At 42.1% G+C, this 18,901-nt stretch overlaps 1 protein-coding gene across 2 annotated transcripts in view; it reads right to left on the minus strand.

The window, feature by feature from the left end:
* Positions 1 to 18,901, minus strand: part of FKBP8 (FKBP prolyl isomerase 8) — a 155,371-nt gene that overhangs the window by 95,641 nt on the left and 40,829 nt on the right. For both annotated transcript variants that reach the window (XM_068233904.1, XM_068233903.1), the window contains exon 2: positions 8,272 to 8,598. In XM_068233904.1, coding sequence (XP_068090005.1) covers positions 8,272 to 8,569 — 298 coding nt within the window. In that variant the 5' untranslated portion in view covers positions 8,570 to 8,598. The remainder of the gene's footprint in view (positions 1 to 8,271; positions 8,599 to 18,901) is intronic.

Here is an 18,901-nt window from a genome sequence, read left to right on the forward strand (position 1 = left end):
GAATTAACCTCTGTTCTTAAGAGTGGTAGTCTTTAAGGGGTTGAATAATTGTGTCAATGAAGAAATCACGAAAAAAACATTTAATACTGTATTATAAAAAACAATTGATGTCATTTTAGTTGCATTTGGTTCTTTAAAAAGTCCTTGTAATATTTCATTCTGAACACAATTACAAATGTACACTCATTTCCCTAAAACCCTTTACAGCATTGGGGGTTGAATAATTTTAAACAACTATAAGTAATGGTGTGCGTTGGCATTTCTATGGGGTGCCGCACAGCCCTCCATGTGCCTACCAGAGGTAGCCTGACTGCCATTAGGTACCAAGATGAGATCCTCAGGCCCCTTGTGAGACCATATTGCTGGTGCAATTGGCCCTGGGTTCCTCCTAATGCAAGACAATGCTAGACCTCATGTGGCTTGAGTGTGTCAGCAGTTACTGCAATACGAAGGCATTGATGCTATGGACTGGCCCGCCCGTTCCCCAGACCGAAATCAAATTTAGCACATCTGGGACAACTTGTCTGCTCCATCCACTAACACCACATTGCACCTCAGACTGTCCAGGGGTTCGTGGATGCTTTAGTCCAGGTCTGGGAGGAGATTCCTCAGGAATTCCTACATCCACAACTTCATCAGGAGCATGCCCAGGCATTGTAGGGAGGTGATACAGGCACATGAAGGCCACACACACTACTGAGCCTCATGACACCAGACCTCCATGGGTTAATAAATTTGATTTCCACTGATAAGGTTTGTGTGATTTCATTGTCTGCACATTCAACGATGTAAAGAAAGAAAAGTAGTATTTAATATTTAATTCACTCAGATCTAGGAGGTCTTATTTTTGTGCTCCCTTTATTTTTTAGAGCAGTGTATTTTAACAATGTTGCTCCTGCCCTATTTCAAACTTTTGAAGACGCCTTTGGAAGCAGCATGCTTGCCCCTTCAATATGATGTGTGCCAAGTACTGTCCTGGTTAATCCTGGCAAGCATCCATCATATTGCAACTCCCACCATCCTATTTCTCTTTTCAGTGGATCTGAAGATACTACATAAAACCCTGGCAAAAAGACTTAAACAGTTTATACTGTTCCTGGTGCACCCAGGCCAGGCAACCTTAAAGGACAACCGAGGTGACATGATGAGACAGACATGTGTATGTACAGTGCCAAGCACAAAAATAACTAGGCTGTGTTCCTTTTATGCTTTCTCTGCCTGAAAGAGTTAAACATCAGGTATGCAAGTGGCAGATTCTGTCTGGGTTCGGGACAGAGTCAGACTGGGCAAGACTATAGCGTAACCCTCACTGATAAGTAATTACAGCCATAAAAAACACTTTCCTGTCAGCAAAAGGCTTCTGAGAGCAGGTAAGCGATAAAAAGGGTTACTGTATATACTCGAGTATAAGCCAAGTTTTTGAGACCCCAAAAAAGTGTTCCGAAAGTGGGGGGGCTCGGCTTATACTCTAGCCACAATTGGTTGGTGATGCTCCCCCCCCCCCCCCTTCCGAGTGTGTCCGTCACCGCAACAAGGTAACAGAGCCGGCTGCATGTCCCCTTCCCTCTCCCAGCATTTACAGAGTGCACTCTACTGTGTATATGGCTGTGTGCCAATCCTCCTCCTCAACCCCCGCCAGACTGAAGAACAATGGCAGACCCCCTGGCATGTTCAGAGCGCTCTCTACTCTGCTCGTGTGGCTGTAGCCAATTAAAAGCCATTAGATGGCTGTGTGCCGCTATGCCTGCTGCCTCGCCCTCCAAGACTGTAGCAAATTAAACTAGATGGCCGTGTGCTGGGTCCGCCGCCTTTCCCCATCATACCAGAGCCGAATGTCACTGACCCTCTGGTTTCTCCCCTGCAGAGTGTCCTCTGGCAGAGGCACAACGCTGTGTTCCGTTACCTACAGGTCCTCGTCGCAATGATTCTTCTAGCGCGAGAAGCAGCCTCTGTTCGCTATGATTTGTGCAGATGCTCACGTGATTACAGGCGCCGCTAGAGGTCATCATACTGATGAGAGGCTGCATCTCACCCACTGGAAATGAATCATCGCGATGCGGACTCATAGGTAACGGAACACAGCGCTGTGCCTATGCCGGAGGACACCCAGCAGGGGAGAAACCAGAGGGTTAGTGCCATACACCTCCTGTCTGGCGGCGGGGGATGGAGGGGAGAGGCGGCTGGGAAAGTGGCACACAGCCATCTAATGTCTTTTAAATTAGCTACAGCCACACGGGTATTGTACAGAGTAGAGAGCACTGCGTATATGAGGGTGGGGAGTCTGCCTTACATTGTTCTCTGGTCTAGGGGGGGGGGGGGGAGGGGGATGTAATGTCCACATGAACAGTAGAGAGTACCCTGTACATTCCGGGGCACCGCCTTACATTATTCTCTGGTCTGGCCGGGGGGGTGGGGGGGGAAATCGGCACATGGCCATATTAAAGTGGTCCTGAACTCTTGCACAGGACAGAAGGTGGGTGGGGATTGCACACAGTCACTGTGCACATGTGGGGTTATAGGAGGTATGCCATTGCAAACAGGACAAGATGGGCTGACATCACTCTGCACATTTGGTAGGGGGGCTTATGCTTGAGTCAATCATTTTCCACATTATTATTTTTTTTACGTTGGGTGGTCGGCTTATACTCAGGTCTGCTTATATTTAAATAATTCATAGATTTAAGCTCTGGCTGACTTCAGTAAAGGCATCATTGAGCAGAGACCATGAAACCGTAAAAACTTAAAAACTAGATTTAAATATAAAATACAACTGTGGGATATTAAAAAAAAAAAAATTTGGGAGGACGACAGAATGTTTTTTCTCTGTTTATTTTCACCTTGAAAGTCCTTTGATACCTAGGAAAAGTATGGCCCTAATTGTCAGGAGGTTGTTTGAAAAACTACAATGGCAGCACAAGAACTCAGGCCATTGTGTAGTTGTATTACTTGTTGGGGCCCGAGGGTTTGACTCTGTGGAATGGTGTTATTTACAAGCAAATTGGCAATTTTTAGCTTAGACATTCTTACAGACCTGAATAACTTTCTGAGATATCCTCCACTGCTTCAAATTGTTTGGGGCAACAATCCAAAAAATCCTAATCTATATATACAATATCACATATCCCAATCGTTCCACTTCATCACTACAGATAAACGTATGATTGTCTACACAGAGAAAGAATAGGAGAAAGCACTAGGTTATAAAATTGCGTCCATATGGCTGAGAGAATGGCTTACACCTTTATACCTACTACACCAGACGTACTTCCCCACAGATCTACAAATCTAACCCCCAAATCCCTCCACTATGCCCAAAATGCCAGTAGATAAATCTTCTGATCAAACCCAATTCTCTGCTTTGCTTGGTAGGCCTAATGCCTTATGAAGTTACATCCTCATTCCTTAAGACTTTAGTGTCTGAGACCCTGTTTACAGCACAGCAATGTGTGGCCCAGAGATGGTTATTCCCACGAAAAAATGATAAATAGCCACATGGGTTGCCTGAACATTTGTGGATAAATGGTTTGAGAATTAAAATAGCCCTTCACATTGAGCAAGGGTCCAGTAGATCCAATCCATAAACCAGGATACCAACACCATCCTTTTTGTCAAAAATGCCAACTTTACTCACACGATGCACTCTGGTGTATACTTGTCTGACTTTCTGTGGCATTTCCCAATGCAAAAGAAAATTATGAACAGTGCTTTTTATACACTTCTTACACTGTTGATTGAACTTAAACTATATTTGAATTTTGCCATATGAATGTAGCCATTACAAGTAAGAATTGTTATCCTCATGTAATATAAACAATATCATCTTTATTTCTACCATACCATGAGTGGCCATGCCATAATTTAACCTTTTGGCAGCCCTGCCCGAGTTGTCTCGTGCTAGATGACTCGGCGCAGCGCTGCCGCAGCCAGCTATTCTTGGCCTGCTCTGCATTTAGGCTGGGGGAGCCAAAGAAGTACACAGTGCTGTAGCGTCCGGTTAAAGAAAAAAAAAAAAAGCCTTTGCTTGTTTAAGAGTAAGAAAAAAAAGACACTGTAGCCATTAGGCTATCAAAGGTGAAACCATAACAGACATTAGTTACTACCTTGAGAGTAACACTTGGATTGCACAGAACACATACAATAAAGATTACTGAACGACCTTGTGTAAACTAACTAAATCAGGCAACTTTCATCTTGTCAATAGTTATCCGTCAAAAAAATAAATAAATTAAAAATAGCCATATGTTCATTAGATAATGTTATACCTTCTAAAAATTGCACAAGACTGTCAAACAGAGCTGGACTCTTCAGCACCAAGACAATTGTATCATGCTTAATAACATGTATTCTGGCAAAGGTTGTTGTAGCTGCTAATGAGGTCCCAGCTCAGGGATCCCTAAGCCACAGACTTGTTATTCCACCTGTACTTAATAAATGGATTTAAAGCCGCCAGACTGCAAGTTTCACCTGTCCTTATGCATACATCATTTCCCCATATCCTGCTGTCTTACTCTTGTAAATGCCGTCTGTCCTCACTGGCTCGCTGGACTATTCTGGCATCTCGTAAATCAACTCCTTCTGTCACACTCGCTGGCAGTAATGGCTTCCTCTGGGCCTCCTATATTTTACCTGGGTGACAGTTCATATATTCCCAGCATCATAGCTCAGCACCAAAACCCATGGCAGGCTGACTATTAATCTTTTTCTGAATGGAAAAAATCATTGACTCGTACTCCCGCTGGTGTCTCCGGATCAGCCCACTTGCAATTCGGGATGCTTGTGAATTAACTCCAGTTCATTAAGAAAACTCCAAGAATAATACATGGTACTCCTTCAAAGGATGTTCATTTAGGGTTAACAGCACTGAAAACTTCAGGAACCAGACCTTGCTCAACATTTTGCCAAGCAGTTAATGTAGATAGGAGCACAACCACAACAAAGATATGCGTACAAGAGGAATCGCCGCCGGGAGACTTGGGCGCAGCATACAGCCGGTATGGCTTATCCTGCTGTTGCACAAGTTCCCGGCGACAAATACTATTCCCCCTCCAGGCCGCCATGGATGGTGGGGAATGAAATAATTTGGCTTCCAGAAATTGCTGAAGACCAAATTATAGTGTTTTATAAGTAACTTTAGCTCCGTCTTCTGACGGCTCTGAAGTTACTCACTGTGCGCCACTATAGTCGTAATTCCTATTACGGTCTATGGTGGCGCCAGGCTGCCAGCTGGGCCCAAATCTCCTGCACTGGAATGGAAGTGTTTGCAAAGATACAGATATATGCGGGACAACTCTGGATAGCAGTTACAACAGAAGCGGTTCTGATGTTTATAGCCTAGAAGGATACTTAAAGAGGAACTCCAGTGAAAATAATGTAATAAAAGTGCTTCATTTGTACAATAATTATGTATAAATTATTTAGTCAGTGTTTGCCCATTGTAAAATATTTTAAATCCATGATTTATATTCTGACATTTATTACATGGTGACATTTTTATTGCTGGCAAGTGATGTAGCTGCTGCTTGCTGTTTTGGCAGTTGGAAACAGCTGTAAACCGCTATTTCCCACAATGTAACAGGGTTCACTGACAGGAAACTGCCAGAAGTACCTCGGTACTCAGAGCTTCTTGTGGGAGGGGTTTCACCACAATATTAGTCATACAGCGCCCCCTGATGGTCTGTTTGTGAAAAGGAATCTATTTCTCATGTAAAAGGGGTTATCAGCTACTGCTTGGGATAAAGTTCAATTCTTAGTCGGAGTTTCTCTTTAAGGGCTCTTTTATAATGCCAATTACAAATGCAATGCAATTTCCTTACAATTTTTACAATGTGACTTTTCTGTGATTGCGCTTTGCAATTCTTACAGGATGCTAGGAATACAAGGAGAAAGGACAAAGAAATGCAGCATGCAGGACTTTTGCGATCAGGCAAAAATCGGATCACAATTAGATTGCAGTAGAATAAAAGGATTCCTGCGATTTTCATTCTTTTGCTAATACCCTTGCATTTTGCATGCCATTGGATAATGCAGCAAAATCACGTGCAGTATAAAACAGCCCTAACAAAAAAAACAAAACTTGTAAAATCGACTATCTCAGGGCTACCCCATTGCCATCACCCCCCAAAAACCCTTTCCCACTGATGCAGGGTCACTTCCTCGCTCTCGTATGAAGAGATAGGGACCCTTCTGGCTCCCCATGTGGCAGCAACCACCGATCAGCCACATCCCTTCACACAACAGAAAAAGACAGTGCTGGGGAGGGGGGGGGGGGAGAACAGGGGGACGTGGATGATCAGTAAAATGGATTAGAAAGGGTTTATGTATACTGTGTGGTATATATTGATTTGGAAAGCACATTTTGTGCATTGTACAATAAACATGGTGTATTACTAGATTTCTAAAATGGTTTTATTAAAAGAGGTTCTCAATTACATCAGGTCTTAGAAGAAAAACTAAAATGACATTAAAGTACACCTGACCCGAAGCAAGGAAAGTTCAGGCTGGATCCACCCACCTTTGCACGACCAAGCAAGTATATCCAACAAGCTCCTGGTGCAGTTTCTAATCATGCAGCACCACTTGGGGGAACTTCCAGAATCGTTTTCTACAGAGGGATTTAAATACTTAGAGGACCAGGGATAGAGAACGGGAGAGACCAAGGACAACTAGCAGCATTTGGAAACTCAGGTGGGGGTAATCTAGCCCACCTTGGCCTTCATTCAACACCCGATTCAGGGGTATTTTGATAAAATATTTTCCTGGAGCAAGAAAAGGAACATTAATATAGGATATAGTCTTTTAGAAGCATAGATAATTTGATAATGTTAACCTACAGTACCAGTAGTAGAGTAACCACCTCACTACTGAGAGGTTTTTCCCCTTCTGTATTAGAGCACTTTTCACCTTTCAGCGTTCCTTCCATTCATTCACCTATAACTTTATTACTACTCTTCATAATTGATAAGTAGTAAAAGTTGTTTTTTCGCCAGCAATTAGACTTTCTTTGGGTGGTACATTTTGCTAAGAATTATTTTATCCTAAATGCATTTTAATAGGAAAAAGAAAAAACGATGAAAAAAATTTCTCCGTTTTCGGCCAGTATAGTTTTCAAATAATACAGGCTACCGTAGTTAAAACCCACACATTTTATTTGCCCATTTGGCCCGGTTATTAGAGCATCTAAAATTTTAGTACAATGTATGGCATCAATATTTTATTTGGAAATAAAGGTGCATTTTTTCAATTTTGCATTTATCACGAATTACAAGCCCATAATTTTATAAACAACATTAATATAACCTTTGACATACAGATTAAAAAAAAGTTCAGTCCCTAACGTAACCATTTATGTATTATTTTGACTGTTTTTATTATATGCATATAATTGATTTCGGTACTATGAGAAAGTGTGGGTAGGGAAGAGTTAATTTTAAATGTATATATGGGTCTTTTTATTAAAATAAATGAGTGTAGGTGAAATTTTACTATTTGGCCACAAGATATTCTTGTGCATTATTTCCTATTTGTGTACTATAACTACACGAACAGGAAGTAATGCATGGATGTGTTATTTCAGAAGTTACAATGACGCAGGCATCTCATTGATGCCGGCGATAATTGCCACGGGGACTTAAGATTAATAAATGGGAACTGCATTGACTCACAGTGATCACGGGGTCAGGAGCCAATGAAATCTGCTCCTGACCGGCTCACAGAGCTCTGATGTCAGAGAGAGATCGGCGGGTCCACGTGGCAATTGAAATCTACGCCTTGGCCGGAATAAGCAGCCACAAACAAGGTGTAGATTTCAATTACTGTAGTCTAGAAGCGGTTAAAAAAAAATTAAAAAAAATGAATATGTCAGCTTCCACATACCTGTGGCTTCAGGTTCCCTTTAAAATATTGTTTTATAAAAAGTAAAACAAAATGTTTAATTGTTACTAAAAGGAAAAACTTAATCTTCAATCAGACTTTCACAAAAGTTGCATCGCACTTGGAGGAAGATGCAGTGGGCCCATACACCAAGGCATACACAGTTTCATACAGGTGTGCCTCACTGCCAATGTAAATGCCCACGTCACCCTGTTAACACACTGCATGCAGTGCACTACTGCTTCGAAATTCGCTATGCCACAATCAGTGTGATAGACCCATCGAACTATCATTGCATATGCATTTGTCTATTGCGACGCAACAAACATACTGGGAAAAGGCCCTAAATATCACTAAATAATTTTAAACTCAATACAGTATAAATGGATAAGGAGAAATTACCTAGAACATCTAGCCATTCTTCCACTAGATCTTTTTCAAGTGTGATATGCGATTTCTCTTTTCCTTCGATGTGCCCTTTGCCCCTTTCTTGGTTTGAAACCGTTTCCAAAAGTGGAAGGTCACTCAGATCATCGTCTTCTCCAGTGCTGTCAATTATTTCAAACTCCTCAGTGCTGTCTAGGAGTGAAGTCCTGTCTTTTGGTTTAGCCTCATTTTCTGAGGGCTGTGTGCTTTCAGATCCATCTTCATGTGTTGGTGAATCATTTACATTGGAGGACTGTTCATCTACAGAGGCCATCCTCTGGATGAAGTTATAAAGATGAGGACCTACAAGCAAAAATAAGTTAATTCTATATTATATGAAACAATATAATTTTATCCTAGCCAAACTTTTCTACAGAAGTCAACTAAACAAATCAGTCCAAAGCGTAAACTAACTGTAACATGTAATATTCCTACCAATAAAATTATAGAATTTGAATGAATTACCTGTGCAGTGCATTACTATTATGATCACCTATTAATATTGGAAATAGTTCCCATTAAAGGGAAGCTTAAGTGACATGTGACATGATGAGAGAATTTGTGTATGTGCAGTGTATTGCATTGTACATAAAAACACGCTGTGTTGCTTTTCTTTTCTCTCTACCTAAAAGAGTAAATATTCAGCTATGCAACTGAACATTTTTCTCCAGTTAGAGGCAGTCAGACTATAGCCTCCTTCACTGATTAGGAATTACAACTTTCCTGGCAGAGAACTGAGTATCTGAGAGCAGGGGATAGATAAAAAGATCAACAGTTCATATATTTTGATCTGAATCACATAGTTAATTAAGATAACCTTGACCTCAGTGGGCCTGTACACGTGCAGTGTATTGCTATAAGTGGGCCTGCACATGTGCAGTGTTTTGCTATAAATCAATGAATGAAGTTCCCCGAATCCCAGAAAGATGGTAATCTTTATGAATATGTAAAAGTGAACCTGAACTCTTGCACAGGACAGAAGGAAAACAGAGAAATGCACCCTGTATGCATTTAGAGAGTTTAGCCTGTCGAATTCCCCTTCATTTGTGTCTAATCACAAGTTGTTATCTGATCTCTCCCGTGTCACCTGACTGCCACGGCAGATAAACTCATTTGAAAGCACAGGATGTTTACAATATGCCTGCGACATTAGCACGTACAGCCTTTTATAGCTTCACATTAATAAAATGACAGTTTAAGTAGATATAGTTTGCACTTTTTATGAAAGTTCCTAAATTTTAGCTCTCAAAGATAAAGGGCAGACTGTTTCATTGAGCTGAGAAAATAAAAACTTAACTTTTTAAGTTTTTAAACATAACATAAAAATGTGGTCATTTTTAGAAGTAGGAGGATATACATACACAATTATTTATGTCAGGATGTCAAAATACCAAACGCTTTCGAAATTTTAAAAAAATATGAAATGTTTTGGATCCAAACTCTCAAAACCCTCACCCCAGAAGGGCTAAATGAAGTACTAGAAAAAATCTACTAAACACACCCTCGCTCCGTCTTCTTTTTATCAGTCGCTCTCTCTTATCCTTGTTTTTATCTTTTTATTATTTTACCGATTGTTTTTATTATGATTTGCATTTGGCCTGGCTCCTTTTTATACTTATCCTTTCTTATGTTTATGTTTATACATATGCTGTTATTGATAATGGTGCTGATGTCGAGTTATTAGATTTTGTGATATCCTTATCTGTAATTTTTCCACTATTTTTATCCCATTGTATCATGTTGCTCGTAATCAGCTTTTACGTTCATGATATAATTTTTATGCTTCATTTATATTTATATTATCATGTTGATTATTAACAATATCTCCATGGCCTCTATACCAGATAGGATAGTATGGTTCCACTGAAAAAAGAACAAACCACTTATTATGGAACAATATGTACCATGTTCTGTAAAGGAATATTATAAGCGTTGTACAAAATATCCACCATTAGATGGCAGCATAATACCATGCTTACGCAGATTATGTTATTTAGTTTTACATATAAGCTTTAAAACTTAACAATAATCATAGACATATTGTTCCCACTCAAATCTACCAATACTAGTGATTACTGTATAAACATAATAGCCGCAAAAACCTTTTCTTTACTAGATACGAGGTAGGAGGGCAATTCGCCCTCTTTACAAATGGCTACACTTCCCTACGCAAGAGCGACACACCTCTTGCGCATTGTTTTCGGATGCACGCACGCCCTGCACACCATATGCGTACTGCGTCGTACTTGACGCATGCGCAGTATGCTCCCGGCGCCCGCATTACTACGTCACCTGTCGGCGACGTATACGAGCCGTCACCTCTTCCTCCCCAACACGCCCACACATAGCAGCACTCCGCTTACACAGGTAAGCACACCTTTAATTGAGGGGGGCTCACCCTCTCCTCACACTACCACATTGGCTATTTCCAGCCTCAATACGCCGATTCCATAGCCAGTACTCTAACCCCACCCATTAATACGCCCAGTCTCTAGCCAGTACTCTAACCCCACCCACCCCCATTCGCCCACGCCCCCCCCCCCCCCAATTATCTTTCCCTCCGTTTTTACACATTTAAAAGCGCACCAGTGTCAACAGCATGACACTTTGGCGCTATTCTTGATACTACAGATCTCCTGGTAAGTCATTTTTTCCTACATCCACCTACTATTGTCTCTTTTATATTATCTCTAGCCTATTGCTCATACCTCACCTTCCTTCACTATTGCTGATATATTTACTCTGTTTACTTCCAATATAACTCCAGCCACTTTCCCATCCATTACCCCCCACCGCCCTCATTACTATTCCCCTATCCTCCCTTTACTACCCACCACAATCCTTATGGAACAATTTTTCATTCCTCAATACCACATTATGCACACAGACTGATTGTATAGTTCATGTGATCTTAATTTATATATTTAATGTGATCGCATATTACATACTAACAATACTGTCTGTATTTACCCACAGCCTGTAGTAACTGTATAGCCTCTATTATAGCCATTATTGTTTATTGCTATTATTTTTGTTTTCCATTAACAGTTAACCCCTTGTTTGCCTGATGAAGCAGGCTTGACCTGCGAAACGCGTTGCATTTCCTTTTGGGGTATCGTATAATAAATGTTGGTATTTATATAAAAACAGGACGTCTGGTCTGCTTTTGGGAGGCAAGCCCACCACTTCCTCCTAGCAATTTTTTTAAAATTTTTATGAATTTTACCCTGCTGGCGCCTCTGTACAACATACAAATACATTGCGTCTACTCCTGGTGGATGGGAGTGCTATCTCCTTTTCTCAATTCTACAGAGAGCGACTTCTTAGCCCTGAGTGAGGACAGGCTTGATCTCCTCACCTGCCTTTATAGTGGTTACCTGGACGGTAACCCATGTTTGTGAGTATAATCATTCTCACTTTATCATTTTATCAAACATTCTTGACATACTACACTAAATTGGGCTCTCGGTTTTCCGTTTCAGTTCCTCTTACAAGCTCAGCTTGGCCAGTTCTGCGAAAAGGCGAATACCAATACCGATAGCAGCCCCATTATGAATTTCATCGAAAATAGATCCATACACAGAGACGACCTGCTAGCCCAATTCAAAAGAACCCCGCACACTCCCGAGGATGTGAACTCCAGCATCACCGACACTACCCCGCCAGTCCCACCCGTAGACCTCAAACCTATGTTCCTGAAGCTTGAAAACGCACTCAAAGATGAATTCTTTCATGCAGCAGACGTTGCCATGCAACAAACCTACATTGATGAAAAGATCTCACCCGACGGCATTCGAATAAAAACACTCACGGCTTTCCCCAAAGAACTTGTCTTTAGTACAGACTGGTACATTTACCTAGAAATTTGTACTGCAGGCATGATGGAGAGAATAATTGCTAAAAGAAAGACACTGATCGGGGAACTACAACCAATTATAAAAGATTATAGAGATTTCCTACTTTCACATATACACAATAACCAATATCTACCGTTGATGGCTAATTTAACCACGCGGGTCAAACGTTTTGAACTTGACACCACAGAAGCAAAATTGAAGAAACTTAATCGCGACCGTTTGGCATATGCCGAGCATCGAGAGAGGGAACGTAAGCAACGCCCCGCCCCCTTTGCTCAGCCAATAGGACCAAACGCACCACCACAACCTGGCCCAATTTCACTACCACCATTAGTCCCACTTATGAGTCTTAACATCCCCCCACCACCTTTCAGATATCCGCCATTTCCACCGCCACCCCTCCCACCCACACCAATAGCCATATCCCAATCACCACCTGCTCCCACCCCTCAGGCCCAACACCCCCATCCCACAGTCCACACGTCCAATACAAGCTCCTCACTACTCACACCCACACCCCAATCCACCATCCCCATCCCTCCACCACGGAAAAATATTCCGTTCAAACCCACAAGTTTTCAAGGCACGCCTCCCCCCCCCCCCCCTAACTGCTTTGACATCACCAAGGTCTCCTTCACGACACCAAAGACCCAACGCACAAAACTGGATAGAAAAAGACCCACTGTCTCATCCCCACATGCTGGAACAAACAATAAAACAATTACTAAATATCAGTCCACTCTCAAATTCAATTTCATTCCAAATGGCCCCCCGACCACTCTATCCGAACCTCAAAACACCAAGGTAAAAAACTCCAGAGTCCGTCAGACCACCCACAGCAATCCCAAACACACCAACTTCCCTTTCACAAATCAGTCTCTGTGACTCCGAATCAGAAACACTCAACTATACACTACATCCCGTGACGCAGTCCCAAAATACTGAATCCCCAACCAACAAAAAACAAGGCCCCCCAGTACAAACCAATACCAAGACCCATTCGCCATCCAATACAGACAACCACCCCCTCCCGGATTCAAACTCGGCCAATCAAACCTTGTCTCCTTTTTTAGAGCTTCCCTCAGCTCTATCTCAGAATATATTAGCAACCCAACTTCCGAGCCCCAGGTCAGAAAAAGTATTCCTCCAGCCCACCAACAAAGCCAAACGACAGCTATCAGATATAGAAAAAGAGGAAGTAGAGGGAAAGGGAAAAGGAAAAAAACAAATTATAACCCCACTGGCCCCCTCCCCACCCACGACCAAATGTATCTTTAACTTATCAAACCATATCCTGACCACCCATGAAACCACTCTACTAGAAAAAGGTCTGTCATTTTGTCCCACCAACCAAATTAACAACTTTGAACTCTTCACCGATTTGAACACATACATCCGCAAACTAACCTTGAAAAGACACTTCGCCATAAAAAAAGCTCAAGCCCTCGGACAACACAGACAATACCTCCCTCATTATCACAGCCAATGACAATATACCCACCACATCTGTTTCCCATCCTGACCTCAATTTAGAAAAATACATCACAACACAGCTGAAAGGAAGATCCAGATTCTACCCAGTAGCCTCCAAAGGCTGCTTTATAGAAACCTTTTACTCCCTCATCTTAAAAGACATACAGAACATATCAGACATACAACCCACGCCCAAATCCAACTTCACATACCAAGAATCCTCCGCCCTCAGAAAACTCCAATCCAATCCCAACTTAGTCATCAAACCGGCAGATAAAGGCAGAGGTATAGTGATTCTAAACCGCACCGATTATTTGGAGGAAGCGGCCAGGCTCCTCGACAACCCCAAACATTATGAGACATTAACCACTGACCCTCTCTTAGACCTTAACAATACCCTCAAAACCGTCATCAATACAGCATTCATGTCAAACATAGTCACAAAAAACTAAAGGAATTTCATCATCAACACACAACCGACTACCCCCATCTTTTACTACTTACCAAAAATACACAAGAACCTACAAAAACCACCAGGAAGACCTATCATCTCCGGCATGAATTCCATTACTTGCAATTTATCAAAATACATTGACCAACATTTGCAACCACTTGTGCGATCCCTTCCATCTTATCTCAAAGACTCCCAAGAGCTCATCCATCTTTTACACGATATCACCTGGCAGACCGACTACATCTGGCTTACATGCGACGTCACAGCACTGTATACTAATATACCTCACCCCTATGGTCTCAAAGCCCTACAATATGCCCTAACCACCAATCCACTAATGCCCCCCGCACAACAAACATTCCTCCTCCAATGTGCAGAATTCATACTTCATAATAATATTTTTACGTTTAATGACAAAATCTATCATCAGACCAGCGGTACGGCCATGGGGAGTTTGTTCGCCCCCTCATACGCAAACCTCACCATGGGCCTTCTGGAATCACTGAAATATTCTCCACGTAACCCTTTTGCCAACAATATAATATTCTACAAACGTTACATAGACTACCTCATTTTCATCTGGAAGGGTGATGTCCTTCTCATCCCAAAATTTGTCAGTTACCTCAATTCGAACCCAGCAGAACTTCACTTCACATTCCACCATCACCCCCAGTCCATAGAATTTCTAGATCTCACACTATACATCGAATCCAACTGCATCAAAACCAAGACATATTTCAAACCGGTCGACGCTAACAATTACATCCATTTCAACAGTTTCCACCACCACCCCTGGATTGCCAATACCCCCTACAGTCAGTACAGAAGGATCCACAGGAATTGCACCGACTCCATGCAATTCAACTTACAATCCGAGATTCTCACTAAAAAGTTCATTGACAGAAAGTACCCTAGGAAATTAATCAAAGATGCCAAACATAGAGCCAAACCCCCTCATCCACGCCCAGAAGTACCCCCACAGACTAACAAGAATGACCCACCAAGATTCATCACCCGTTACAATGCTCAACACACTACTATACGTAATATACTAAAGAATAGATGGGACATCTTCATGCAGGACCCCCATTTGCGACCCCTTCTACCCAAAACACCATCTATTACCTTCAGAAGAGCCCCAAATCTCCGCAATCTCATAGCACCCAGCAAATTACGCACATTAAACTACCAACCTCCCCCAAACATCTCACTACCACAGGAACCAGGCTGCTCCCCATGTAAGAAAAACCGGTGTTAGGCGTGTCAATTTATACAATCAGGCGTCTCATTCACGTCGACCACTACAGGCATCAAACACCCCATCAAAACACACCTTTCCTGCGAATCCAAATATGTTATCTATCTTATCTCATGCCCCTGCAACATCCAGTATGTGGGGAGAACCACTCAACTTGCACGTTGTAGAATTGGACAACACAAACGCAACATCATCAACAGCTTCCCCCTTCACAGCGTTTCACGGCACTTTAGCACCCATCACGAGCACAATCCAACTTTCTTCAACATCATACTGATCGATTCAGTGGATGTCAAAATACCAAACGCTTTCGAAATTTTAAAAAAATATGAAATGTTTTGGATCCAAACTCTCAAAACCCTCACCTCAAAGGGCTAAATGAAGTACTAGAAAAAATCTACTAAACACACCCTCGCTCCGTCTTCTTTTTATCAGTCGCTCTCTCTTATCCTTTTTTTTTTTTTTTTTATTATTTTACCGATTGTTTTTATTATGATTTGCATTTGGCCTGGCTCCTTTTTATACTTATCCTTTCTTATGTTTATGTTTATACATATGCTGTTATTGATAATGGTGCTGATTTCGAGTTATTAGATTTTGTGATATCCTTATCTGTAATTTTTCCACTATTTTTATCCCATTGTATCATGTTGCTCGTAATCAGCTTTTACGTTCATGATATAATTTTTATGCTTCATTTATATTTATATTATCATGTTGATTATTAACAATATCTCCATGGCCTCTATACCAGATAGGATAGTATGGTTCCACTGAAAAAAGAAAAAAAACACTTATGGAACAATACGTACCATGTTCTGTAAAGGAATATTGTAAGCGTTGTACAAAATATCCATTTTGCCCTCTTTACAAATGGCTACACTTCCCTACGCAAGAGCGACACACCTCTTGCGCATTGTTTTCTGATGCACGCACGCCCTGCACACCATATGCGTACTGCGTCAGATCGGACGCATGCGCATCACCATCAGGCCCGTGGCGCACTCCACACCCATTGCGTACTGCGTCGTACTTGACGCATGCGCAGTATGCTCCCGGCGCCCGCACTACTACGTCACCTGTCGGCGACGTATACGAGCCGTCACCTCTTCCTCCCCAACACGCCCACACATAGCGGCACTCCGCTTACACAGGTAAGCACACCTTTAATTGAGGGGGGCTCACCCTCTCCTCACACTACCACATTGGCTATTTCCAGCCTCAATACGCCGATTCCATAGCCAGTACTCTAACCCCACCCATTAATACGCCCAGTCTCTAGCCAGTACTCTAACCCCACCCACCCCCATTCGCCCACGCCCCCCCAATTATCTTTCCCTCCGTTTTTACACATTTAAAAGCGCACCAGTGTCAACAGCATGACACTGAGGCGCTATTCTTGATACTACAGATCTCCTGGTAAGTCATTTTTTCCTACATCCACCTACTATTGTCTCTTTTATATTATCTCTAGCCTATTGCTCATACCTCACCTTCCTTCACTATTGCTGATATATTTACTCTGTTTACTTCCAATATAACTCCAGCCACTTTCCCATCCATTACCCCCCACCACCCTCATTACTATTCCCCTAACCTCCCTTTACTACCCACCACAATCCTTATGGAACAATTTTTCATTCCTCAATACCACATTATGCACACAGACTGATTGTATAGTTCATGTGATCTTAATTTATATATTTAATGTGATCGCATATTACATACCAACAATACTGTCTGTATTTACCCACAGCCTGTAGTAACTGTATAGCCTCTATTATAGCCATTATTGTTTATTGCTATTATTTTTGTTTTCCATTAACAGTTAACCCCTTGTTTGCCTGATGAAGCAGGCTTGACCTGCGAAACGCGTTGCATTTCCTTTTGGGGTATCGTATAATAAATGTTGGTATTTATATAAAAACAGGACGTCTGGTCTGCTTTTGGGAGGCAAGCCCACCACTTCCTCCTAGCAATTTTTTAAAATTTTTATGAATTTTACCCTGCTGGCGCCTCTGTACAACATACAAATACATTGCGTCCACTCCTGGTGGATGGGAGTGCTATCTCCTTTTCTCAATTCTACAGAGAGCGACTTCTTAGCCCTGAGTGAGGACAGGCTTGATCTCCTCACCTGCCTTTATAGTGGTTACCTGGACGGTAACCCATGTTTGTGAGTATAATCATTCTCACTTTATCATTTTATCAAACATTCTTGACATCCTACACTATATTGGGCTCTCGGTTTTCCGTTTCAATTATTTATCTCAGTTTATTTTAACTTACTGTAAGTTTCACTTAAAAGTCCAAAGACCTACTTTTGTATAGAAATGAAACTAAGAAGAACAAAGTACAAAAGGAAAACAGAAGATTTCGAGAAGAAGAAAGAAGTATACAGAAGAAATGACAGAATACAGAATAAGTGCTTGTTCACACTACAAGAGGTTTTTAAGCACAAGTGATTTTGAAAAGCTCTTGCTAATGCAATGCTATGGGGGATTTTTACAAAATCACATCGCTCCAGTGTGAACACACACATAGCATTACCTTAGCAAGAACTTTTATAATCACAAAGAGCTTATAAAAGCTCTTGTAGTGTGAACAAGCCCTAACAGCAGATGTGAATGAAGAAGACTATAACCTGAAAAAAGATCACAGAAGACCACAGATAAAAAGGGGATTTGTATTTTGAGTTTATTTCAATTAACCACTTCGGGACCAGCACCCTCTGCCCCCTTAAGGACCAGAGGGTGCTGGTCCAGTAAACCGCGCTTCCCGATGAATCGCCGCAATAATCAGTCGCACCCTCCGGTCACGCCGCTCTGTCCCCGCCGCAGGCTGCTCTCTCTGCCGTCGCTATGACGGCAGAGCGCTGTACGCCGGTCAGGAGTCGCTTTCATTGGCTCCTGACCCTGTCACTCCATGTAAGCCAATGGTAACAGCTTACAGTAATGACAGGGCCAGGAGCCAATGATAACGGCTCCTGCCCGGCTCACAGTGCTCTGCCGTCATAGAGGCGGCAGGGCAGCACATAGCGGCGGGGACAGAGCGAAGAGGGCGGCGACAGCGGCGGGGGCGCGCGGTGAATGGGACGTAAAATTTACGTCCGGTCAATTCAAATTACCCATTTTATCAATTGACGGCTGTGACGTATGCGCAGTCACCCACCAATTCCTGTTCCCTTTGCTGCAGTTTACCATAAAGCCTCAGACCCTGAGGGAATCCTGAAGACAGTCAGAACTGCAGGCAAAGTAACCTTTTGGATTGGTTGGTGAGTCCACACACAGTCCAATTTCGATTGTATATACAATCGATACAATCTGTGCTCTAATATAGAGGCCAGGTCGCTGCCACCAATCCGCAATAAAAGGGTGCAAATGCGCTAATTCTAACTCTAGCTAAATCCTGTAGGAAAAAGGGTTAATTTAACAACCTTTCTAGAGATAGCAAAACTAACAATATTTCATATCACACAGTTATGGTAACATGTCTCTCTGAAGATGTGAATTCTTTTGTCGGAGATTTGTTTCAGAACAGCACTTAGACGTACGATTTTTAAAT

Source organism: Hyperolius riggenbachi, chromosome 1 (genome assembly GCF_040937935.1).
Source record: "Hyperolius riggenbachi isolate aHypRig1 chromosome 1, aHypRig1.pri, whole genome shotgun sequence".
NCBI lineage: Eukaryota > Metazoa > Chordata > Amphibia > Anura > Hyperoliidae > Hyperolius > Hyperolius riggenbachi.